This window comes from Sphaeramia orbicularis, chromosome 5 (genome assembly GCF_902148855.1).
Source record: "Sphaeramia orbicularis chromosome 5, fSphaOr1.1, whole genome shotgun sequence".
NCBI lineage: Eukaryota > Metazoa > Chordata > Actinopteri > Kurtiformes > Apogonidae > Sphaeramia > Sphaeramia orbicularis.
The window spans coordinates 46,258,871-46,285,682 of NC_043961.1; the positions used below are offsets into that span (position 1 = coordinate 46,258,871).

The 26,812-nt window shown below is 36.4% G+C and overlaps 1 protein-coding gene across 2 annotated transcripts in view; it reads left to right on the forward strand.

The window, feature by feature from the left end:
• The first annotated feature begins 885 nt into the window (after positions 1-885).
• The window catches only part of LOC115420054 (CD276 antigen-like), a 65,802-nt gene continuing 39,875 nt past the window's right edge, over positions 886-26,812 (forward strand). Inside the window, exons 1-6 of one of the 2 annotated variants that reach the window (XM_030135212.1) lie at positions 896-1,136; positions 1,219-1,324; positions 4,248-4,568; positions 7,050-7,325; positions 9,638-9,748; positions 9,995-11,840. In XM_030135212.1, coding sequence (XP_029991072.1) covers positions 1,050-1,136; positions 1,219-1,324; positions 4,248-4,568; positions 7,050-7,325; positions 9,638-9,748; positions 9,995-10,050 — 957 coding nt within the window. In that variant the 5' untranslated portion in view covers positions 896-1,049 and the 3' untranslated portion in view covers positions 10,051-11,840. Of the gene's footprint in view, positions 1,137-1,218; positions 1,325-4,247; positions 4,569-7,049; positions 7,326-9,637; positions 9,749-9,994; positions 11,841-26,812 lie in introns of those variants that run through there. The other variant, XM_030135211.1, reaches the window with a different exon arrangement.

A 26,812-nucleotide genomic window follows, 5' to 3' on the forward strand; every position in this document is an offset into this window, starting at 1 on the left:
TTAAATGTAGCTTGCTCAAACCATTTTTCTAAGATCTCGTACCCCACCTTTAAGTCGATGAGTCACACCTGACACAGATCATCTGTGTCAGGTGGCACTGATCAGCATGAGTCACTCTAGAAATATACACTAGTAAACAAAGTCCACTGATAAAATGAATCAGATATTAGAGTCAATAACACAGACAGGGATCATTTTACTGCATAATGAACACTGACTTTCCACATTTTCACATGACACTCTGAATGTAGATCTTTTACTCGTAGTAGAGTATTTTGACCTTATGGTATTGGAGTTAATTAATTAAATTGTATTTAACATCATTACCTCATCTATCCTCTGCTGATGTGCTCATTCCTAAAGATTTTCTCTGGGAGAGACAAAGACGAACGGACGGCTTTGAGAAACTTGTGGGCATAGTGGAGATAACGCCTTAAGAACACAAAACTTAGGGGGCAGTTGATTATACATTTTTATGTAATTTCAAGGGCAATAAAAACAAGCTGTGTGTGTGAGTGGATGCTCAGGTGACTCTTTCTGCGATGGTCTAAATGTGCGCTTCATCTCAGTCCAGGCAGTGTATGAGTAGAATACTTTTATTGTGAAAGGTTGTAGAGGAAGTGTACATCTGTAAAACATGCTCTTGCTTTACGCGAGCCAAAGCTTACATGTCATTATACTACGTTAATAATTAGGCAATATTCATATTGTACATCCTTTCAGATTTGTTCTTTTTTCTTTTCTTTCTTTTTTTTTTTTTTAGATTAATCCTGTTAAACTTTATTTCTGCAGGACAAAAAAAAGTCTGCCAAGTGAGACATTATTTTATTCTGTTTTATTACAATTTTAGCTATTAATGGTAATACTAAAGAATTGGCAGGGACTGTGTTTTTGAGGCGCTTAAGACAAAACATGAAGCCAGAAACATAACTACTGAACTGCGTGTTTAATCCGACACAGATACATAATAGGTTATAGAACAAATATCCGTTACCCGGTGACTTGTTTCGACTCGCAGCCAAATTACTGCACTTGGTGTTTTGTTGTTCATGCCAGGCGGAGGTGCAGATGCAGCTTTACGGTGCATCCTGTGTTATCAGGGCCGGAAGCTGCGCTGTCATTGCGGCTTTTACAAGGTAAGAAATCGAAAGTATTTTTGTGACCAGCGTAATAGAGTAAGGAGTGGTTAGGGCTGCTATAGAAACACCGTGTTCCCGGAGTGATGGTAAAGTGATGTGGGACCTTCACACGACGACAGACATGAAGCTTCTTCTGCTCGTTTGTCTCCTGACGTGGCCTGGAATAACATCTGCTGAGGAAACCGGTAAGAAAACTACAAGAACCTGCTCTGATGTAAAATATTATTTATTATTTCAATGTGTTTGGCAGGAAGATGTGCAGCTGTTACATCATGAACTGGAGACAAATCCTCCATTATTATTATTATTATTATTATTATTATTATTATTATTATTATTATTATTATTATAGTTTGGCATCAGGTGCATTTATAAGCATCATCTGCTCCTCTGATCCAATATGCTTGTGACTGGTTGTGCTTTCATGTTATAATAATATAAGGTGTTTATCAGATCCAGCAGTGGTTCATTACAGTAATGATCCCCAGAGGCTGACAGTGATGTCAGAGCAGCTATGGGCTGTAGTCTGGCTCCAGACTGTCAACCACGGCCTCTCAGAGATCATTTCTTTAACAGGCAATGAGTCGCTGTGACTGCGGATGTGCGTGCGTTGAGGAGGAGGAGGAGGTTTGGCTCTATTCTTCTTAGGGATGAAGAGGAGACAGAGATAATAGGCTACTATTTCTGAGAAACCCTTCCTCTCCTTCATTCTCACAGTTAACAGGCCACTTTAAAAACAAGTGCTGCTCTTGTTTCTTCGCTGTGGGATGGCGTCTGTGCAGGACTGAGGATGTTTTCATATGCTGAGAGATACTGTGGTGCCAGATAGTGCCAGTCAGCTGTTGAAACTTTAGTCATGGTAAAAGATAAAATAAAAGATTAGGCATTGAAAAGTAATTTGGGTTCATTTGTATTTTTGTCAAAACTTTTTGCACTTGCACATTCTCCTCCACCTTCAATGAAACATTTCTCATAATATGTAAATACTGTTAAAATACTGTATTTTCTACAGTTTATCTGATCTAGTACTAGGTGTTTCCTGCTTACATTTCAGTTCTCCATCGATATCACACTTGTAATATGATTCATGACATAGGTCCTACATGTATTGGCATAGAAGTCCCCCCACACTGCTTCAGTGTTTTTTCTCTAATATAACTCTAAAATCAAATTCCATTTTTGTGTTTTTCTTCGATTCTGTTCTGGTTATTATTGTACATGACTGCTAGATATTGGAAGTTCTAAGTGTTCTAGAAAAATGGGCAAAAGGACTTACTCAGAGCATATTTTCTAACCTTTTTATGGTCAAAATAAGAAAAAAAAAGTCCAGGCAGACCATTTTTGCAATAGGGATAAAAGTAGCTCTCTTGATTTTTCACTGTGTAAAATGATATCTGTGTGGTTTGACATGTACTGTGTTGTAGTCAGATGTTATCTAGTTTAGAAGCATATTTTCATGGATGGAAGCACATAGTTCTTCTTAAAATATACATTAAGAAATGTTATTTTCAATGTTTGTTTATATGCTGTGCTCTAGTCGAGTCCTGCTTCTTTAAAAATGTACATTCAGCCTTTGTGCACTGATGGTTTCCAGTTTCTATCTTCAGCACTCTTAGCAATGTTTCTTGTGTCTTCACTGTGCTGGAATATGTCTGAGCTGAGTTTGACACATTCTGGGTGCTTTTCACAAGCTGAAAACATATTGTGGAGGTGATTGTGATCAAATTTTAAAACATTTTACAAGTGCGGAAGCGTAGGCTATACTATTAAAATGTTCCATTTGAGTGTCACTGAAAATTATGAGAAAGTTATTATACAACTGCTGTTAATTTCTAGAGTTTAACTGCCAGGCATTAAGTTGCTACTAGTTGAAAATCTTTCAGTGTTTGTGTAATGATGGTGCTAAGTTTCTATCATACTTGTAAAACCTGTATACTAGATCATGATTTATGTCACAAATGTTGTTGGTATTAAAAGTTCTTAAAGTCTTCCCCTCACGACCCCCACCCCCCACCACCACCCACACCAATGTGTAGATTTCTAGTTTCCTCACTGTGATGGATACTGTCTGTGCAGGGTGTGACACTTCCTGGGAGTTTTTCACAACCAGAACACCTTTTTAACCTTTATGCACCCTGAGGCTTCAGTTTCTACGTCATACTTTCAGTTTTTCATACCAGATCAAGACTGGCTCCAACATGTTTATTATGTTATAAATCCTGTTACTAGGTCCACCCATTAAATCTAGTTTTCTTGAACCTTTTCTACTCAGCAGGTAAACAGACAAAGGTCAGACAGACTGACAGACAAATAGCAAACATTGTGAAATTCTACACAGATATCACAGTGAAACTCAAAGATTACAGTAGGCAAACATTGGAAAATTTTTATTTTTTGAGTATAAAGGAGCTTTGAGGTTATCTACAAAAGTTGACTTTTATGGAAGCAGAAGACATTTAAGTCACTTCTAACGAGGCAATTTAACATTTTCTCTTTTGAAAAACAAGGCGGGACTCAGATAACAGTTAGATTACAACTGTGTCAAACTAAGGACAGTAGCCTACTTACTCCTCCATTTTCCAGTCTCTACAAACTTGTTTTTAAATCTTAACTTAAATCAGTATCTGCTTGTGAGGTTTTAATAATCTGCATCGGGAAACAACATCTGCTTTTCATTGTTCCTTTACTGTGCTGAATTATACCTGTGTGTGCTTGGAGTGCTACAGGACCTGTTTGTGAGGTTTTTTTTTAAATCTTTTTGGGGATTGTCTTATCACTGTTACTATCCTTTGTGAGAGCTGAGGCACCCACATCTTTAGTAAAAGATGATGCAATACTCATTGTAAATTCATTGTAAAAATCACATTCAATCAAAATATAACTCAAACTGAACCTACTGGTGGTCTTTAGCAAAGTCACTAAGATTGATCATAGATACAAAAATCCAATAAAGTATCCAGTATCTTGACCTCCAGATAAATTTATAACAAACAGAATTCTCATGGTCTTTCACTTTGCATTAATACAGCTGTACTTAACAAATCAACACCAAAAGAAAGAGATATATGAAATATATATATGACTAATTGTTTTGTGTTGTGTGCTCAGGTTTTGTCACTGTGGCAGAAGGGGATGATGCAGTTTTACCCTGTTCCCTCAGCTCTAAAGAGAACATACAGCAAATGATCTTCGACTGGAAGAAAGATGAAGAAAAGCAGAAGCAGGTCTTCTATTATGTTAAAGGAAAATATTACAATTACGGCCTCACAGGCCAAGATCAGCAGTTTATAGGACGTGTTTCACATTTTCAAGATGAACTCAAGTTTGGAAATGCCTCCATCAAAATCAGGAACACAGAGTTGGCCGACAATGGAAGCTACACCTGTATTTTCCCAGAAAAACAAAACTCTCACATTACACTTTATGTAGGTGAGTATATTATTATTATGCGGTCTAGAAGACTGATGTTACTGTAGTATCAAATTATGTAAGTAACCAAAATGTAATAGATCCAGACTGTGACTTTCAGTTTCAGTTTTAGTTTTTTGTTTTCCCCTCTTTTGTTAAGTGCTATAAGTTGCCCATGTTACATGTTGAACTTCAAACAGTCAGGACACTGAAACATCAGATATACTTTCAGTTTAAAATTAGTGGGTTTTTTTGTTTTGTTTAAAAAAAAAAAAAAATCAAACCTTTAAAATCAAAAGGTGCATGATTTTCTGCTTTGAACACAGTACCCCTATTCTGCTTCAAAATCTCAACAACATCTCTAGCAGTGTTTCAAGGGTATTGTTATTGTTTGTTAAATAGTCCTGTCATAAAAGTAAATTGTAGTTCACTTGCACTGTCATATGTTGCCATCTAGTGGTGACGTCTGGCTCTGTCCGCATCATTTGCAGCTTGATGTTTTAATATACTGTACATCATTACATCTTACCAGGCCAACAAGGAAAAAAGGAAAATAATGTTTGACTACCCTGAGCTCTAAACTCGTATAGGTCAATCGATAAATAAATGTATAGTGTCTCAACCTGTACAAGTCAGTGTTGTTATACTGTCCCTTGAACACACTTACTTTCAGAAAGAAAGTTTATGCCTCCTTCCCTATTAAATTTTTTTGGTAAATCTGACTGAATCTCAATAAAGTTTTTCTTAGCCACAATGACTTTGGTTTTCACAGTAACAGCTTTAGCAGTGTAAGTTTATTTCAGATTAAGTGGGCAGTGTTAAACTTGCATGTCAGATAGAAAAATATAACTTAGAGATAGTTTCCACCGATCAAATAACAAGTAACTAAATGCACTATTCTGTATGCTTACTCATTAACTAAATCTAAAACAGTCATTTACCATGAAGTTTTGTAGAGCCAATCATTATTACATAGTCCTTGTTTTGAGAATGATGATTCTCTGTATGTTAAATAATGTGTAGGGCCTATTATTTATGACAAAACATGATTATGAGAAAAAATAGATTAACAACAGGTGGGAAAGTTTGAGGTAAACAGAGGAGGTTGCTGATCAGCATTGTAAGTTCACTATGCCAGTGATGTAAGTTTTAGGGAGGCAAACGTTTATCATGCTGACTTTTCATTGGATAAATGTAACTGTCAATAAATTACAGGTGGGACTGCTGTAAGGACAGCCTCCTGTGATTGGCTGGTGGAGTTCTAAAGTTTTCTAGTTCCGTCACCGTATGTCGTTTAAAGAAGGTGATTGGTTTGTTTTGTTCCTGGGCCTTTACAGATTCCACTGCTTCTGAACGGCATTGGTCAAACGGTTTGTTAATTGAGTTAAATTGGCTGAAATGGCTGTGCTTGAGAAGTGCATCTAAGAGTACTAAAACACTGTAAGGGAGTTTCTTCACTTTTTCCCCCGCTTATTTCCTCTCCTCATAAAACTTAAACCAACGGGATTAATCTGTAAATTTCCGTTCTTCCTAATGAGCCCTCATTCGTCTTCGAATGTCCGCGTATCACCTCAGCATCGACTTCTATGTGTTGTGAGACAAGGCATCCATTTAAGTTACTAACTGTTCTCTGCCGTAAAGAAAAAGGCTCATGTGTCTATATATTGAATTACTTTAAAATGTCGTAAACGGCTAAAATAAGGTCAATATCTAACGTTTCAAGAGATGTATATTACGTGTGTAATAAGGTCTACAGTACTCATGAAAAGTCACATGAAACTTTTTTTTTTCATTTTTCGTGTTAATATCGGGTCGCATACAACCCGTCCAACTTAAAAGGTTAAAAGTTCGACCAAACATCTCTGGTAAGTAACTGAGGACAATGTCTCTTTATTTGTGTAAAATTAAGTGGAAACTATCCCCTTGTAAATCTGTACCATTGTCTACAATTTGAGTATAAACTCAATTTTAGGCAAACAGACCGATCCTAAATGGGTAGCTATAACATAGGCCACCTGTTTGATCAGATTTTAATGATACAAAGTAAAATAAAATAATTCCTCTCTAAAGAACCACCTAATTTTGGGGGATTTAAGATAAGTATACCAGAAACTTTAATGTGTGTGTAGCAAATTACATATGGTACAGTGTTTTTACAGAAATCATGAACACATTTTTAACATCTTAATTCAACCTTCATAAAAGTGGTCTGTGATCTTAGTATACTATAACATAGTACATGAAAAAATAGTATTGCATATGAAACTAACTTTACTCACCCCAGACTGCCTTTTTCACATCTAACATTTTTAAGGTTACACTTGAAATGTAGTAATATATTTATGTCAGAGACAACCAACACATGAATAGGATATATCAGCTGATTTAACTAGCATATTGGTTGAGTTTGTTATAACTCCATATTTTAGTGTAACCCTCAATTACCTGAAACATTATTTGTAATACATTTTCTTGTCAACACTGTAAATGCTGTGTCCACAGGTGCAGCTCCAAAGCCATATGTCAAGCCTATTCATGACACAAATAAATGGAGTCTTCTCCTGTGTGAAGTTCAAGGTGTACCAAAACCTACAGTGGAGTGGAAGGACAGTGCTGGAAATATCCTTCCTGCTGGAGAACCAAAGGTCACAGAACACAACAACCGCTTCTATGTTACACTCCAAATTGTTGTAACCAAGGCTGACAACTTTACCTGTGTAGCTACACAAGAGACGATTCACCACCAGATTAATTCTACTTTATGGATTCATTTCCCAGGTGAGTTTTAACTTGTATTATACACATCAAATGATTTCACCTCTCTTTTAAAATCTTAAAAATTTGTAGCAGGGATGTCATTGTACTGACATTGTTCTTGTGTATTGTCACGCATTTACTTTTTATGTTTAAACCAGATAATAAATAATTTAAAAAAAAATTTTTTTTATTGTAAATAGTGAGAAATACAAAGAAAAAAGACAATGGATTTAAAATAACTGCCCCAGAGTCCTTTAAACTAATTTTCATGTGTAAAATCAGTTGACACTGCTTTATAAACACATAAAGTAGATTGTTTAGAAGTACAAATTTGTATCCATCACGGCTCACTCTGTGTATATTATTTAATCTAAATGCCTTTGTAGTATTGTTTAAAAGATTGTTGCTATATTTAAGGATTAAGTGAAATTCAATGAACAAGCCTGTGTTTTACAATAATCATCTCCTTCCTCCAAAATATTCTCCAGTTTAATGTTTATTCAGCTGCAAAGACTTAAAAGAAATCAGACAGGTTGAAGATCTGTCAGTTAATACACTGACTATGAACAGTGACATACCTCGATCATGTCCTTTACAATCGTCTCTTCTATTGTCTTCTTTTTGTCATCCTTAACTAATTAGTAATGGGATGTATTGCATGTACAATCCTTTCAACACTCTTTATCAGGTTAGGTTAAGACTGTGTTTTACAGTATAGCTGTTAAGTATCATTATTATGTGAGAATCATGCTCTGCTCCACTGTTCTGGCAGTTTTATTGTCAATCAGACATGTTCCTCAGTATACAAATAGTACACAGATGGGACAGTAGAGGTAACACATTTCAAATGGTTTCTATTATGAGAAGTAATGTAACACAAACATTTGTCACATTTTTGAAGGTTGTGCAAATGTCTTCACTGTCTCTGATAATATGACTCAGACAACTCTTATTTCACAGTTTTGTTTTGTTTTTAACTGTTAGAAAGCATATAAACATTTAAAAGACAGAACAGATCAAAACATCCAGAGTGAGTAACTGATGTTAAAGTTTCATCATTACCGTGAATTCACTGGGTGTATAACATTTTCTTACTACATGTTTTAGGTAAAATATTACCGCATTAAATGAGAAATGATGCTGCATCTGCATTACTAAACAAAACCGAAATGATAAGATAATTTCTGTTAATGCTATTGTTTCATATGATCCACTCTTCAAACGCTATTACATTATTCACCCATTTGTTTGTTCGTTCATTCATTTTCTGAACAGCCTAATCTTCTAGAGCATGGCTGTCAAACATACAGCCTGCAGGCCAAAACCAGCCCACCAAAGGTTCTAATACGGCCCGTGGAAGGAATTTGTGAAATGTAAAAGTGACACAGAAGATATTATGTTTATGTTTTATGTTTATGTTTATGTTAATAATCAAGTATCTCAAACTCATTTTAGTTCCACATTCCAAATACTAGACCCCAAAAAATGTATGATATTCTGCCTGTTACTAATTGTTTTATTTATTTGTCCACCCACTGTGATCTCTAAGTTGTAAATACACGTGTAAATAATGTTGATTCATAATACTGTTAAAATTGCACTTGTTTTTCTTAAGTAATTTCATGTTTTTCAGGTAACTCACATGTTTTTATAGAAGAATAGTTTGTAAATTTAGAAAAAGTTTAAATTTATGTAAACCTTTTCATTATGTTATTTTACTTTTTCCACTCTAAAACATAGAGAAAAGTTCAGAGTTGACATTATTTATAGGTTTTATAATGGTATTTCACTGGTCTGGCCCACTTGATCAAATTGGGCTGAATGTGGCCCCTGAACTAAAATGAGTTTGACACCACTGTTCTAGAAGGTTGCAGGATGCTGGAGTCAAGCATACCTAGCTGAAGGTCAGGACTAATTCTAACCATGTGTCATTCAGGTTCTCAACTAAAATGTTTTTTGTATTTATTCACTTTCATCAGCTGTTTGTGATTTCAGATTGTTTCTCAATATATTCTGTTCATTGTATATTTTATATAGATTTAAGTGTCAGTACTCTAAATTAAAACAGGTAACACCACACAGACAAGTTCCTCTAAACAGCATCACCTGACATGTTCAAAGTGAACTGACATATATTAGTATTAAACTAACATTCATTAATGGATCTATCTTTAAAAAGCATAGGAATCTTTCTCACTATCCAGTCTTTCTTACTTTACAAGCTGAGATATATAGTTACAGTCACTGGTCTTAGCTGTGTAGGTTATGATGTTAAATCTGCTGAATATGATAAGATATTACCTTCTGAGTGTTAACTCGGACTAACTTTTCAATTTCAGATACCTCAACTCCATGGATCATTTGTGGAGTTCTTGGTGTTTTGTTGTTGGTAGTTGTTATTGGCGCAGTGCTGTGTGTGCATCTCAAAAAGAATTACATGACAGGTACCTTTAAAAGGAATTTTATTCTTCTTGAAATTAACTTAAAATTGCTAAATATAGGCCTATAGTTAATTAAAATTAAGAAATGTCTTGTATTTGAACTTTGCATGAAGATAATAACTGGTTTTCACTTTTATATTAACTACATTTGTGAACATACTTTTCAATCAGTTAAATAATGTAGTTTATTTCAGCTCTTGATAAGATGATCAAGACAGTGTATTTAATGGAATTGTTTTTTTCGTGCAGGTCCAACATCAATCTCAGAAAGTGTGCATCTCAGTGACCACAGCCATTCAGGATAAATAACTAGCCTCAACCCCTAAAGAGCATTTTATTTGCTTTTTGTGTGTATGTTGTAGTTGTTGATTTCACACAAAGATCATGAGAAAATACTGCTATACCTTGCTGATTACAGGCTGTCTGACATGTCACATCTCATTTTAAAGCTCATTTGCAGGTTGGGATGCTCCATGATGCTTCATGCAACTCATCTGGTCTCAGTACCAAGAGCAACCTGAGGTGGTCTGAAGTTCTATACAGTAAATAGCTCTATTCGACTACTGTTCTAAACCACATTATGGCATGAACAATTTAATTAAGTGAAGAGAAACAGCAGTTCTTTTAGACATGAAGGTTGGTTAATTTAGTCAATTTGAAGAACTTTGACAGTATCCTCAATTTTCGTCATGAAAACCATCAACTGCCATAATGAAACCAGATCTTATGAGGACTGCCCCAGGAAAGGAGAACTAAGTAAGGAAGACCTTTGATGCAGAGGATTAGTTCTTTAAAGTTACCAGACTCAGAAATTACAAATTAACAGCAACCCACATTGAAACCCACTCACATTGAAATATTTATTTTGTATTTGTTTCATTAAATATAGATGCTAATTTCTATTGTTGATGATGTTTATGAAAATTAATGTTATGTTGAATTGTTGATGCATTGCTTGAAATCACGGGATATCATTTATGTACTTACTCAAAAAAATTGTCTGTTGGATGAATGTAATAAAATTATGGAAAGAATTTCCACTTAATTAAAATGCTTTCATTTAGCGAGACTCAATTTTGTGTAATTGTAACTATGTTAAGTGAACATTAAGTATTGGAGTTACTGTTACTTATTTGCAAAGGCCCAACTAATTTTGTAAAATTTGTTTCAACATATTTTCTAAGGAAGAATTAAACTTAATTTTCTTGGGTCACATTAATCTGTTTATTGATTATGGATAACTTATTTTGACAGGGTAGATACTGGATTATTTTTAGGTGGTACAATGGTATTACTTAATCATGTTGACTGATCATCAGTGAAGTAAGTTCAACCATTAGATTAAAACCTGTATCACTGTTCTTAGATCCTATTCTTAGAGATTCTCAAACCTTCCCTTCAGTCATGGTTCCTCAGTTTGTACCACAAAAGTAATTGGAATCAAAAAAATAACTATTGAAAACTACTAGACTTCTGCTCTGACTGTTCCCAAACTCTGAGGAGTGGTTTTTCTATCAGGACAATGCTCCCTGCCTCAGCTAGGTCAGTAAAGGTGTGGATGACGGACTACCACATGACGACCCTGTCACGGCCTGCCCTATCTCCCGACCTGAAGCCACTTTGAAAACTTCTGGAGGAAGACAGATGGTCACAAGCCATCAGACATTGCTGAGCTTCTTGAATTTCTATGCCAGGAGCTGCATAAAGTAATCCAACAACAATGGTGGAGAGGCAAGACACGTGAAAGCTGTCACTGAAAATCAGGGTTATTCCACCAAATACTGATTTCTGAACTTTTCCAAGTTAAAACATTAGTATTATGTTGTTTAGAAATGAACTAGTTTTCTTTACATTATTTGAGGTCTGCATCTTTTTGTTATTTTAACCATATGTCATGTTCTGAAAATACATGTTCTAAAATTTAGAACAAATACATGTTCTGAATTTTAGAACATGTATGGTATTTAGTCTGTATTTTACAGAAGCGTATTGCATTCACACAAAAAATTAAATTCGGCTCTGTTTTTCTGAATTTACGAGATAATTATCTCATAATTACGAGAAAAAATAAATAAACGGCGCTGTTTTTCTGAGTTTACGAGATACTATTTTCTGGGAAAAAAAAAATTTGCTCTGTTTTTCTGAGTTTACAAGATACTGTTTACTGAAAAAAAATAAATTTGCTGTGTTTTTCTGAGTTTACGAGATACTGTTTAGTGGGGAAAAAAAATAAAAAATTGCACTGTTTTTCTGAGTACGAGATTCTGTTTTATGAAAAAAAAATTACTTTGTTTTTCTGAGTTTACGAGTACGGAGCCCGGGAAGGGACATGAAGAAAAAAAAATTTACTGCGTTATAACACAATAGTTCAAAAGTATTGTGTTATAATGCAATAGTTTTGAGAGACGGTGAGTGCATACTGAGGCACCGACACTGCCGGTGGCTCACTTCCGGTACCACGCCTCAGTGCCGCGGCACCTCGTGGCCAACGCTAGGTGCCATGCCACCGCAGTACTACAGCTCGGTGTCAGCTGCCATGGCACCGCGGTGCCACAGCTCGGTGCCATGGCGCCATGGGACCATGGCTCGGTACCACAGCTCAGCTCGGTACCACGTACCACAGCACGGTGCCAAGTACCGTGGCACTGCCAGGTGCCGTGGTGCCATGGTGTGGTGCCAAGGGTTCCTATCAATTACATTGGACTGTGAGCTAAGGAAGCACCTTGTTTGGAGCGGTGTTATGAACCATGTCAGTGCTACATAGAGGAGTTCCAACTCACTACCAGCAAAAGGTGTACTTGCGCTAACAGATTCACATGTTATAAACACTGACTTCGTTGTTGTGTTTGCACGGTGATTGTCGTATTCTTCCCACTATTTTTTGGCAACCCTTTAACGAAAACGTGAATAATAAAACCTTTTGGGAAAACTGGGGCCTGTATAATCCTAATACAATCCAATGTCATAGATATGCAATGGAAAATGTTTGAGGGGGAAAAAGGAGCAGTTTGTCATGAAAAGAACAAGGTATAATCAATGGCTGAGCGCATGACAAGAAGAAGAAGACAGAAGGAACACAATAAATTTGAAATAATTGATACTGGTCAAATCCAATCAAATTTTATTTATATAGCACCAAATCAAAACAATCAGTTTTTTTTTTAACCCATCCTCCACCCCCTAATAGACCATTACACTGACTAAAACAATGTTATTCACAGCCCTAACTGTCGCAAAGAAGACAATCGTTCTCCACTGGAAAACCAGAAATCAGCTAAATATTCCACACTGGAAGAACCTGTTAACTACAACGGTATATTAGGGCCACATAAGAAAATAAAAACACTTGTCACGACGAGAATAAAGTCGTAAAATATCGAGATGAAACCTGTATTTTCATGAGAATAAAGTCGAACACAAAAAGTCATAATTTTATGAGAATAAAGTGATATATTGAGAATAAAAGTCATACTATTGAGGGAATAAACTCATATCTTAAAAAAAAAATTTAAAAAATCTTAATTTAACGACATTTCAGTTGAAAAAATGTCCGCTTCACTCAATCTCAAAAGTACTCGTTTCAACAAAATCTGGTCTATATTCATGAACAAACTTACGTCTGCATTATTAGCCTGACTCCCATTCCATAACCAACAAACAGATGTACTTCATGCCTGGCTTGAACGTCCGTATAGTCGTATGATGCGGTAGCCATTGTAAACTGCTCTTTACCAATAGAACAGTGGCAGCGGTACCACAGCCACTGGAAATAAGCCACTGGCACCAGAAACAGTGAACCACAGGCACCGGCACCTCTGGCAGCGGTGCCACAGCCACCGGAAGTGCCACAGGCACCAGAAGTGCCACAGACGAGGTGCCACAGGTACCGGAAGTGCCACAGACTACAGCAGCACCTCAGGCACCGGTGCCACAGGCCACAGTGAGATCTCATCCCTATTGTATAGTTGTATGATGCGCTAGCCATTGTAAACTGCTCTTTACCAATAGAACAGTGGCAGTGGTACCACAGCCACTGGAAATAAGCCACTGGCACCAGAAATAGTGAGCCACAGGCACCGGCACCTCTGGCAGCGGTGCCACAGCCACCGGAAGTGCCACAGACGAGGTGCCACAGGCACCGGAAGTGCCGCAGACAAGGTGCCACAGCCACCGGAAGTGCCACAGACGAGGTGCCACAGGCACCGGAAGTAAGCCACAGGCCACAGTGAGATCTCATCCCTGCTGCAGTTCTGGATGAACACATTTGAAGACCTCAAAGACTCCGACCACTTCTCTGGTGACTTCCTGGACAGAAGTCTGATACAGTTCTCATGTCTTGAAATAATAGAGGTAAGTAATGTATTACTATTACTTTAGACATTTGTATTGTGTAGTTTATGTTGTTTTTGTCCATCTGTTGTGAGTGTGGCAATAAACTTAAGTGTACCCCCCCCCCCCCAGTAAAATCCAAATATCTTAAGATGCGCTGATGTTTAATGTTGGTGCTAAAACTGAAGGATGGAATGTTCCTTTGTGTGATGAGAAAATGCTCCCAATCTCAATATTCAAAAAACATATTGTCCTCACTAGACAGTGTGGATGTCTCATGATTAAAAACAGAATGTTGACAGATTTAACTACCAACCCATTGATAAATGAGTTAAAATCAGTTACAAATGTATAACATCCAATGCAACATACATGTTAATGCAGTTGCAAAATCAATCCAAAAACATAATTCAGTGAAAACACAAGAGAAGGCCCATAGTATGGCACATTTTATGCTATTACGTATAATACCTCAGAACCATTTTCCTAACACATTTTGGTATATTATATTTTCTTAAGTAAATAATTTGAGAAATGCTCCTGTTGTATTTATTTGTTAGATTAGGTTAATTGTATTTGAGCCTTTTCCATTGTTTTGCATGCTTTTTTTTTTCCAGGTAGGTGATTGTTTAAGTGCAAGACATGCATTGACTGCTTTTATGTGGATTAGCTGTAGCCCAGAGGCCATTAACAGTATGTGCAGCTCTTTTCTTAGTGAGATATCACAGTGCCATACAGAAGTTAAGGGAGGAGGGATGTTTTCTGTAATGGTTTTGCCTTCAGACAGTTTTTTTAAGATGTATGATGAAAATATTTGCTCCTGCTTACTAAACTGTATGACCATATAATGACGAAAAGCTTTTATTCTGCAGTTAGCAATCCTTTGGACAGATTATCTCACTTTACCCTCTTTTCTTTGCATTTAGAGAGAACTGCAGGAAGTTGTTCATATGTGGAACACCCACAGAATCCGCCCGTCCCAAAGAGCTGTGTCTCCAGGAGGACGTCCAGTAATGATGTACACCTTGCCAGAACTATATGGTGCCCGGGAGTGTCTGAAAGAGGTGTCCCAACCAAAGATAGAAGCTTACCGGGAGGACTGCCTTCAGAGGGGACCATATCCCTGCCATAAAGATGTCTTCGACATTTGTTGCCTTGCCATGGCAGAAAACTATCTTCATCCACCCACAACTCCTGAGGAAGCCATTGAGCTGTACATGTTTTTGCAGGTTTACATACGTGCCCAGATATAGTTGCCAAAACCTGTACTATATGACATCATCATACGGACACCCTCCCACAACAAAAATAACAGTAAACTAAAGTTTTCAAAAGATGGGTAATAATTTGGAACAGAATGTACTTTAACCCTGTAAAACCTGAACCATTAAATCACTGACAGAAAATTCCAGTTCTTTGGAACTGGAGCCTTTATTAGTCCTTCTGAAGAATCAAAAAAACAATAATTTCAAAATTTCCATGTTTTTGTTTCAATTTGTATCATATTTCATATCATATGTGTCAATGTTCAAATATTGTTGTTTTTGAGAAACCTGAGTCTTTATTTGTCCTTCTGAAGAATAAAAAAAAAAAAAAAATTCAAAATTTCCATGTTTTTGTTTCGATTTGTATCATGTTTCATATCATATGTGTCAATGTTCAAATATTGTTGTTTTTGAGAAACTGGAGTCTTTATTTGTCCTTCTGAAGAATCAAAAAAATAATAATTTCAAAATGTCCATGTTTTTGTTTCAATTTGTATCATATTTCATATCATATGTGTCAATGTTCAAATATTGTTATTTTTGAATGAATAAAAACATAATATAACACAAACATGTCTAACAAATTGGTAATTCCAAACATACCATTTTCCAGTGCTACTACCATGCAGTAGTGAGAAATCCACCAGTGGAACTGGCGTGGTGGAAGTCTGGAAGACATAACATGTCACTTGTTTTTACAAATTTTGTGGTTCACAAACTTTTTATTTTGCATGGTGGTAGGCCTGAAAACAGTTCATGCCCTTGTTCTGACAGAGATGCACTCAGCATTTCTAACTACACATGCGAGCTTATAATCATATCATTATAATCATAGCATAATAATTTTAACGCTTCTTGAACACTGTATTTTTTTTTTTCATCTAAAACACACATGCACACACAAAAATAGGTTATTGTGTCTTTTTTCTCAAAATTGGTCAGTTTTTAGTGAAAATCAGTAAGAAAAAGGAAGTTACTAGCAATGGTACCATCACAACACCCACCCAGAGGTCGCGTTAAACGAAAATATTCCGTCATTGACGGATTTTTTTAAAAAATGACGGAAAATTCTGAAGGCCGTCCGTCATCTTGACAGATTCAAATACTGAGGGTAATCTACTGTTAACGTCTCCTGCTCGGCTCGTCCGACCGTAGTCAGCGAGCACAGGGCAGATTTCCTCCAGGGCCGATGTCGGGTTAACTCCCTTGCCGGTAGTGGAAGACAGCAGCTTTTCTTTATGCACAGTATATCGATGTTTGTACACTTTTTCCTTCTGTCCTCTTACACACTCATACTCAAAACTGCCGCTCCCTCACCTTGCTCGACCACTCACACCATACGTTCACGCACGCACCACACACCGCTCTCGCACTTAAAGGAACACACACACACACACACACACACACACACACACACACACACACACACACACCAGTCTCATACTACCAAAGAAAGTTTTCACACAACACTGTGAACAGAACCTGTTCGCAGAATCGCTGGTCTGTCTGTCTCTCTTAACGAGGTATCAAACAGTCCATAACAGCATCCACCTGTATAGAACCAACAGCACCACTGTTCACAACTACACTGAATACAACAGCGGTACTGCAGTCACATGATTCACCGTTAGTCCACCTGTAGTAGACCCCCTGTCCAGTTGATGGTGAGTGTGAACATTAATCAGTCAGTGTCCAGTCTTGTGTTGTTGTTTTGCTGACTTTAGCAAAAATTAGATGCTACTTTTCTTGCGCAAACTGTGAAGACAGCCGAGTCTCCTTAGTTATTTTAGAAAACCCAGTTAAATTCGATGTCATTAATAAACGCGGTGAAAAAAGAGGGACGGATGCGGTGGAGGATGACGGAAAAGCAAGGAATACGCCAGTGGCATTTGGTGTGCTATATGTACGCATTTTCTACCTTTCATGTGTTATTTGATGGCATGTCAATTTGTGTGTAGATCTCTGGTTCATATAACCTGAACCCTAACCCTCAGTGCATAACACACCAATTATAAGTGGCGTATATAATTATGCGAGTCGTGATATCACGTTGGTTTATCAGCCAGCAGCAACTACAGCTGCTGCATCATTGAAATGTTTTTGAACATTAAATACTACTAAATATATCTTTTTATCATTAAAAAATAAAAATTTGAAATGACGGATAATAATACGTTATGACGGAATTTTTACGACCCTGTCCGTCAAAATGACGGACAATAAAAATGTCTAGCGCAACCTCTGCACCCACCTAGTCATCAATCATCATGATACAGCAAGTTGAATATGGGTGCGTCTATGAAACTGGTCCCTAAAAGCAGGACAGAGAGGCAAAAAAATTCAACCCAGATGGAGATGTATGTTACGAAGCAAGTTTGGAAGCACTTTTGGTCTGTTTTAAAAATAAATATTTACTGAGATAAAATAAACTATTTTTCAGATAAAACACAATTTAATTTGACACGTGCATACAAAAATCTGCATGTCACATGGTAAAAAGGACAGGAAAATTACACGCTACTATTTATTTTATATATATCTTTTTATTCTCTCACGGGTACAGTTTGGGAATCAAAGTAAATATGCAAGGGAGAGTGTTTTACAAAAATGACTGCTGTTGCGAAATCACTGGCGATTTATTTGTTTTTAAATGTTCAGGTTCCACATGTACCACGAGTGGACACGATGGGTTCCACACCAAACGTGGAATGTGACTGAGATTGATGAAAAACCCATGTGTGGATTAGAAAAACCACTAGGATTGACACATGTAACACAGTGTCTTTATTTAGAGTCTATATAAGTCCATTTACACACGTTTTCACATCTAATGCACTGTCACCTAGGGAAATTTAATGTCCATAATTGGGTCCTATTTTTGCCCCCAGTTCATTATAAATTCATTAATTTTAGGATGGTTCAGAGCAAGAGCATAATTTTTTTTGCATTTGTGTTAGGTCATCATTAGGGCCATCCTGGGGGAAATATGTTTACATTTCTCTTTTATTATTGGGTGTACAAAGCTGGCAAAGTACCAGATACCAAAATAAACCCAGTTTCATAGAAGCACCCATATCTAAATTTGTTGCACTAAATGTAGTGAATTATGAGATTTAAACATTTAATTAGTTTACTTGAGATATTCAACAGACTGTATTGATATGTATAATGCATGAAAAGCAACAAAATTACAATTGACTGATGTAGAGTTACATGACTCATATACCTGCTGTAACAAATTTGATACGCCTTTTTCAACACGGTTATACAAAAACGTAGATTATTAAATATTAAGTAATTTCACATTGCATCAACCCAGCAACTCTCTCTATTGATATTTCTGTAAAAAATGTTATGTTTTCTGACCTCAAACTTTTCAAAATTGGCAGAGTTCTTCATAAACCATCTGTGCCTCCCTCTTCATTAATGATAATCTTGCAGTGTCACTGGAAAGGCCTCTGATGGATGAATTTGTATCACTAACTTGTGTTGCTCACCATTAATTAATAAAGTTACTCTGACTTAATTCAGTGAGTTCACTTTCAATAGATTATCAATCAATGTAACTTACTTCACTGTTAATTCATATATCACTTGGTATGGACCAGTAGCTGTACATACAAGAATATTCACCATTTATTGTACATTATTTACAACATTGAGGATGTTAGCCATGTTTCATTCTATCTTTTAATTGTAATTATTTTTTTGTCTATAAAACTTTGAAATCTGAGTAGATATTCAAAATTTTACCTGATATCTGCCAGAGAATTTTGTTCAAGTATACCTTATCCTGTTGAGATATAACATTAGTAATTACAACAATAAAGTGATTTGTTTAGTACAGTATATACATGAACAGTAATTAAATTACTGTGCAGCTGTACAAAAAAGTATCGAAAACATAATAAGAAACAGAGTGGTTAAAGATTGAAAGTAATGATAGTTAATATTGTCAGTCTTTATCAGTAACAAGATATAATGACATATAGCTAATGTTCTCAATGTTGTAAATGACGTTCAATAAAAAAAATGTACAAAGGTGATTATTTGTGGAAATATAAAGTCTTCAAATTTAATAAGGAAGGCCAAGCAAGTGTCTCAAATAAACTTGAGGGTCCAACAACCGGGGTCTATACCAAGTAATATATTAAGTAACAGTGAATTAAGGAACTTAAACTGATGACTGATTAAAGGTGAGCTTGTAGAATAAAGTGATCGACTCCATCATCACTAAATGGTGAGAAATCTGAAATTTTAATGCATCCTATACGAACTCGTACATATTTTTTGAGACTTGTATTATCAAAGCATTAAGTAAACATTTGTAATAGCTTATTATTCTGGCAAATTATCAACTTCAGCAGAAAAAAGATACACCGTATTCGCTTTAGTTTCATTGCAACTTAACAATAACAAGTCAACATTTTTTGTACATGATGTGAAGTCTCTGGTTGGAAAACTGGTCAATGTACTGTAATTAAATATGGTTAGCCTTCATAAATATTTATGAAATGTAGAAATGTTGCTGCCATAACACATACAAATACATTTTCTTTGATAAAAGCAAGCTTACATTTATTACTTTTTTTTATACAGATTTGATTAATTCCACTGATTAAAAGTTATAACTAAAAGAGTTATTTTAACTCAGTGGTTCTGCTTTTTGAGACAAGATGCATGTTTTCCCTCACCGTTATTGTGATGTTCTGTTGTTAAAAGTAAGCAAAGGGGGCCCTCTGGTGGTCGTAGTGAGTTGCATTTGTGTGTGTTTTGTACTTTCGGTGTTGCCGTAGTCAGTGTCAACATGGGAAGGAAACAGCAGACACGTTTTCTCATTCTGTTGTATGGCCAGAAAGAACGTTTGTCTGTGAGTATTTTATGTTCAGTTGTTATGATAATGAATAGTTGAACCTGTCTCTGATGTGAACTTTTGTTGCTGGATTAAAAGACGTTAATCTTAAATTGATCTGTGAATGCTAATCGTTAGCATGTCTATGGGTTTTCCCATTTGTGTTAGCATCGAGCTAGCGGTCTTTTCTTATTCATTTGATTGTATAATCCTATGTTAATGTGCTGGAGAAATGACCGTAACTGTTACAACCCGAAGGGTGAAACATATTTACAAAGGACACCGGGAGTCAAGGAGTATAATTAGAAAAACTTTTTTTATTTATTTGCAGTTAGTTTTTTTTTTTTTGTTCTTCTGCTATTCTCTTCGTTTGTACCAAACATGGTTCTAATGAAGCAGAATCTAATAACCCCTTTTAAACCCCGTGCCCAAAGTAACAAAAGAAAAGACCAGAGTGGACCGGCAAACTAAACATTAGGACGGTGCGCTGGACAGGCCAACCCTGTACAGGGCCGTAGAAGCTGCCAGCGCACCGCTACCCTATCAAATAAAGCAAACTGCAAAATATAAGCCCTAACGAAAGGAAAAACGAAAACAGGACGTCCGGATCCACCTGGTCAAACAAAAGGATAAGCTAACAAAAAGCTAACAAAAACCCCGCTGGCGTGGAGCACCCTGCGTGGAGCAACCTGCATGGACGAGTGGAGCGGATGCGCGCCTCAACGTGCGCGCTCCGGACGCCGGCATCGCTGGAGGAGGTGGAGAGAACAGGAGGCGAGAGAGCAAGAGCCCAGCCCTGGTCCAATTTATAGGCTCAGCCAGCGGGAAAACCAATTAGCCATCTATTGAAGAGACATACTAAATACATATTTTGCCCAAAAATGTTATCAAGGCAAAAAAAAAAAACATAGAGCAATATTTACCCAAAAGTGTCAAGTAAGAATTAACAAAAAAACCACAAAAGACAAAGGGGGAAAAATAGAAGTGCGTCAGAACATAACAGTAACTGAGACATGTTTTGTATGTATGTTGCAGTTTTACAGTAAAATCTCAAGTAAAAGCTTTGGAGAGAATTTTCGGTGTCCGGCTTTTCTTGGGAGGCCTGTTGTCTGTCTGCCATGCTGGTCACTGTACACACAAGCAGGGGCAGAGTAGTAAAAAGACAGCTCTTCTAATAGCCAACGTTCCTCCTTCCTGTGAATAGAAAATAAACACAAAGCAATCATCATGACACAGAACAATGAAGATGTGGATTTTGAGGAACTGGAATCAGGATCACAAATATCCAGCTGCTCATGAGCCAGCAAGCTGTCTGTAGCTAGCTCTCTAGCATTGAAAGCACGAGCTAAAGCCGAAGCCACACGTGCAGAGCTAGCATTTCCTAAACAAGAGGCAGAGATGTTAAAGCAGCAAGCCATACTACAAGCCAATTTACATGAGTTAAGGATGAAAAAGGCAGCAGCAGCCGCACAAGCAGAAGCTGAATTACTAGAGGCAGCTGCTGAAGGATATGAACAAAGGAGCCCACCTCAGCATAGAAAAAGCACCATGCTGCCTTGGACCCCAGCTGAAATGTATGGTAAAAACACTACAGTGATTCCTGTTCAACATCCAGGTCATCAGTCCTATCAGAGTGTAACAGCCAACACATTGAACTCAATCACAGCCACATCACCTGATGCAAAGCCACCCATGACCTCACATTCACCAGTGCGCCAGCTTACTAAGGACAACGGTGAAGCAAAGAACCACAGAAATATGGGTGATATGCCATCGAGTGAAATCAGTGACCATGAGTTTACTGGCTCCACGCCACTCTTGGAGAGGAGACGCCACCTGGAGCTCATGTCAGGACATTAACACTGCACAGAGGAGACCATACAGCTACAGGGAATCTCCCTGTAACATTAGCTATATGAGCAATGAATACGAGCCTCCCCAGCCATATCAAACACATTCATCCCCTATGTACAACATCAGCCCATCCAATGCAGTGGCTACAACTGACCTAGGGAAGTACCTGATGTGACGTGAGTTGGTGAGTTCAGGCCTGTTGAAGTTTGATGACAAGCCGGAGAACTACTGGGCCTGGAAAGCATCTTTTCTTAGCTCAACTGATGACTTAAAGCTCTCTGCTAGAGAGGAACTTGATCTGCTGTGCAAATGGCTTGGACCATCGTCGTCTGAACAAGCTAAACGAATCAGAGCAGTACACATTCACAATCCAACCTCAGGCCTGAGGATGTTATGGCATAGACTGGAAGATGTTTATGGCTCACCAGAGGTGATCGAGAATGCCCTCATCAAAAAGGTTGAAGATTTTCCCAAAATTTCAGTTAAGGATAATCACAAACTAAGGGAACTTGGAGACATTCTCATGGAGCTTGAAGCAGCTAAGGAGGATGGGTACTTACCTGGTCTCTCCTACTTTAACACCTTTTTGAATGAATGTTTATTTCAGTTAAATACAAAACACAAAAAATACAAAATTTCAGTTAAATACAAAACACATGCATATTAAAAAAACAAACAAACACAAAATTAACACAATTTGTAACTGAAAAAGGAAGAAGCTGAAGCCAGAGGCTTATTTCTGCTTCTCCTATTCCCATCCTTTCTCCAAGTCCACACCTGAAGTTGCAGCAGATTAGTACTTAAACACAAATTATACTACGTTCGGTGTTATAAGTCACTTTGAAATCATATTCTTTTCATAGCCCTTAAGAATTTGACAAATTCAAGTCTTTTTGAAACTCAACAGTGAACTACACAATTTCACTTCATCCTTCAATTCGTTCCATAATTGGACACCAATAACAGAAACACAGTGATGTTTAACGTTTGTTCTTACTTTACATTTTTCAAACACAAACATCCCTCTTAAATTATAATTTCCTTCTCTTAACTTAAAATTTTTCTGAATACAAACAGGAAGATTTTTACTTTTAACATGAAACATAAATTCCATTGTTTTTAAATATACAATATCAAAAAAATTTAATAAACCAGATTCTACAAAAAGTGGATTATTTGATTGGAGATAGCCAGCTTTGTTTATGACTCTAAGCTTTTTTTTGGAGTTTAATTATCGGGTCTATATTAGTTTTATACACATTGCCCCATATTTCCACACAATATGACATATATGGCATTACAAGTGAACAATACAATATATGCAAACATTTTTTGTTTAACAAGTCTCGAGTTTTATAAAGAATCGCAACAGCCTTGGACATTTTACGTTTGATATATTCTATTTGTGGTTTCCAACAGAGTTTATGGTCAATAATCACTCCCAAAAATTTTGTTTCATACACCCTTTCAATTTCAATTTCATTACATTTCAGTCTTATATCATAATTTACCCTAGCACCACCAAAAACCATAAATTTTGTTTTATCTTCATTAAGTGATAACTTATTTACGTCAAACCATTTTTTTTTAACTTGATCAATTCCTTCTCCACAGTTTCTAATATTTGTTTCACATTTGCTCCTGAATAAAGTAAATTAGTATCATCTGCAAATATTGTAAATTTTAACTTACTAGATGCCATAAAAATATCATTTAGATAAAGTATAAATAACTTAGGACCCAGAACTGAACCTTGTGGGACCCCACATGTTACTTTTCTAAGTTGTGAATTTGTATTTCCAAGTGATACATACTGAGACCTATTTTGTAAATAACTTTTTAACCAGTTTTGTGCCACACCTCTTATACCATACATTTCACATTTCCGGAGTAATATTGAGTGATCAATTGTATCAAATGCTTTCCTTAAATCAATAAAAACACCAACAGTATGCTGTTTCTGATCCACCGCTGTTGCTATAGTTTCTGCAAATTCCATAACTGCTAGAGATGTTGATCGATTTTTCCTAAATCCGTACTGATGATCATTTAGTATCCTATATTTATCTACGTAGTCATGTAACCTCTTTACAAACAGTTTCTCAAGAATTTTGGAAAATTGTGGTAACAGTGACACCGGTCTATAATTTGACACCATGTGCTTATCACCATTTTTATAAATCGGAATCACTTTAGCTATTTTCATATTTCTGGAAAAGTGCCTGTTTGAAATGATTTGTTGCATACATAAGTGAATGGTTGAAGGATACTGTTTATCACTTGTTTTATGAGTGATATATCAATGGAATTTCTATCAGTAGATTTTTTATTTTTAAACTTCCTGACCACTTCCAACACTTCACTTTCACAAACTCCACCAAGAAACATTGAATTATTGTTTTTAATAGCAAAATCAAAGTTTTTATCATCCTTTTCCCACTTGGTAATATCTTTTGCCAAAGCTGGACCGACAGTAACAAAAATGTCATTAAATACGTTCACAATGTCCTCAATTTTTTCCATCACAGTGTCACCAGTTTTAACAGCATATGTAGAAAAATCCTTTTTATTACTTTTTTTAATCATATCATTTAACACTCTCCAAGTGCCTTTAATATCATTTTTATGTTTTTCTAACAACTGATCATAATAGGCTTTTTTATGTGTTCTTATGATTGCTGTTAATCTGTTTTTGTATCTTTTATATTTATTCTCTTTTTCTTTCGTTCTGTGCTTCAGAAATTCCCAATAAAGCCTGTTTTTCTTCTTACAAGCCCTTTCCAATCCCTTAGTTAACCATGGTTTCTTATTCTTTTTAAAATTTTGTCTATATTCTTTCACAGGACAATGTCTGTTGTACAATGTCAGGAATATGCCTAAGAAAACATTAAATGAATCATTAACATCATCTACATAAACTTCATGCCAGTCATAATTTATGAGTTCCTCCTTTAAGGCCGTAATTGCTTCTGGTGACTTTGTTCTAACCAGACAAGGTTTTTGCTTATAGTTGGTTAAAGATAATTTGTTGTTCATTTCCAGTTCTACAAAAACTGGTAAATGATCACTTATGTCAGTCAGAAATAGACCACTTGTTATCTCACCATCAATAATATTTGTAAAAATATTATCAATCAGTGTTGCGCTTTCCAATGTGATTCTACTTGGTTTTGTAATTACAGGATGAAAACTCAAACTAAACATAGTATTTACAAATTCTGCCGTTTTTGCAAGTTCATTCCATTTCAGCAAATCAATGTTAAAGTCACCACAAACCAGAATCACCTTATCACAATATTTTTCATATAAATCAGTAATATCCTTATTAAATTTCTCAATGCATGACCCCGGTGTCCTGTAAATACAACTAAGAAATATGTTTTTGTGTTTTTCCATCTTAATTTCAACCGTTACACATTGCATTAGATTGTCTATAGCAATTGTCAAATCACCATTTATCTTACATTTCAAATCAGTTAATACAAATAGGGCCACACCTCCTCTTCTTTTATTGGCCCTGTTCTGCCAAACCATTTCATATCCTTCTAATTCATCATGTAACCCTTTCTCATCACTCAGCCAAGTCTCTGAAATTGCTATTACACTAAATTTATGCTGAAATTGTTGCAAATAGTCTTTAATTTTATCAAAATTACTATAAAGACTCCTGCTATTAAAGTGAATCACCGAAAAACCCTTAATTTTAGACTTATACTTGTCTTCTGAATAATATTTACATGTTGTATTAATGCTCTGGTAGAAGTGGGTCTCTGGATCAATATCATTCTCTAAAACATAGGGTTTGTGATCTTGCAAGTCAAAAGACTTAAATTCAGTGTATTCACACATTCTCATATTTCAATCCCCAACAATAATTGACCTCATAGCTCCATCACAGCAAAAATCAGATATGACATATCTCCACTGGTCCACCTCTCTACTTTGTTCTTCATTTTCATTTGTATTGATCAAGCTCAGTTATATCTCTAATAACAATCACTTTCGCCCGTTCAGGAGTACCATTTAGTCTTATCATTACCTTACAATTTCTTACCCATGTGTCTTGGATTTTTTTTTCCTTTTTCAAGATTCTTGCTTGTCTTGCAATTGCAGCATTTCTCTTTGTTAAATTTTCATTTATGTACACCCCTGTACCCTTAAGTTTTTTTGCATGCTTAAGAACTTCAATCTTCTGTTTTCTACTCACCAAACGAATAATAATGTTTGGCCTCTTACTCTGTTTTTGGGGTAAGGTGTGACAAACAGCTATATCTTTACGGTGTAAAGGAATATCTTTGCTGTTCAAAAACTTAATAACTTGTTCCTCCAGAGAGTGTAATTCAGTGTTTGATGCATCCTCACCATCCTTGTCACCTGCTGTGATGCTTGCATAAGTGCAATGGTTTGTCTTTAGTCCTGTTATCATTAGATCATCCATCCTTATGCACTGCTCCAAATCTTCTACTCTTCTTTCCAGTTCGTCTATTTTCTTGTCTTTTTCCCTGATCACCGCCTTCAATTTCCGCATTTCCTCAATTAAATCCAGTAGTCCCGTCTGTTGTTTTGCCACCTTGCTTAGTTCCTCAGACATAAAGTTCAAAGACTTCTTAGCTTCTTCCATGTCTTCTGCAAGCTTCTTAGTTGCCATGTTTCCTGTGTTAGCTTGGATCCTGGCCTGGCCTGGTAGCTGGCTGCTAGTGGTGGTGGCTCCTGGCCTAGCCTGGTAGCTGGCTGCTAGTGGTAGTGGCTCCTGGCCTGGCCTGATTG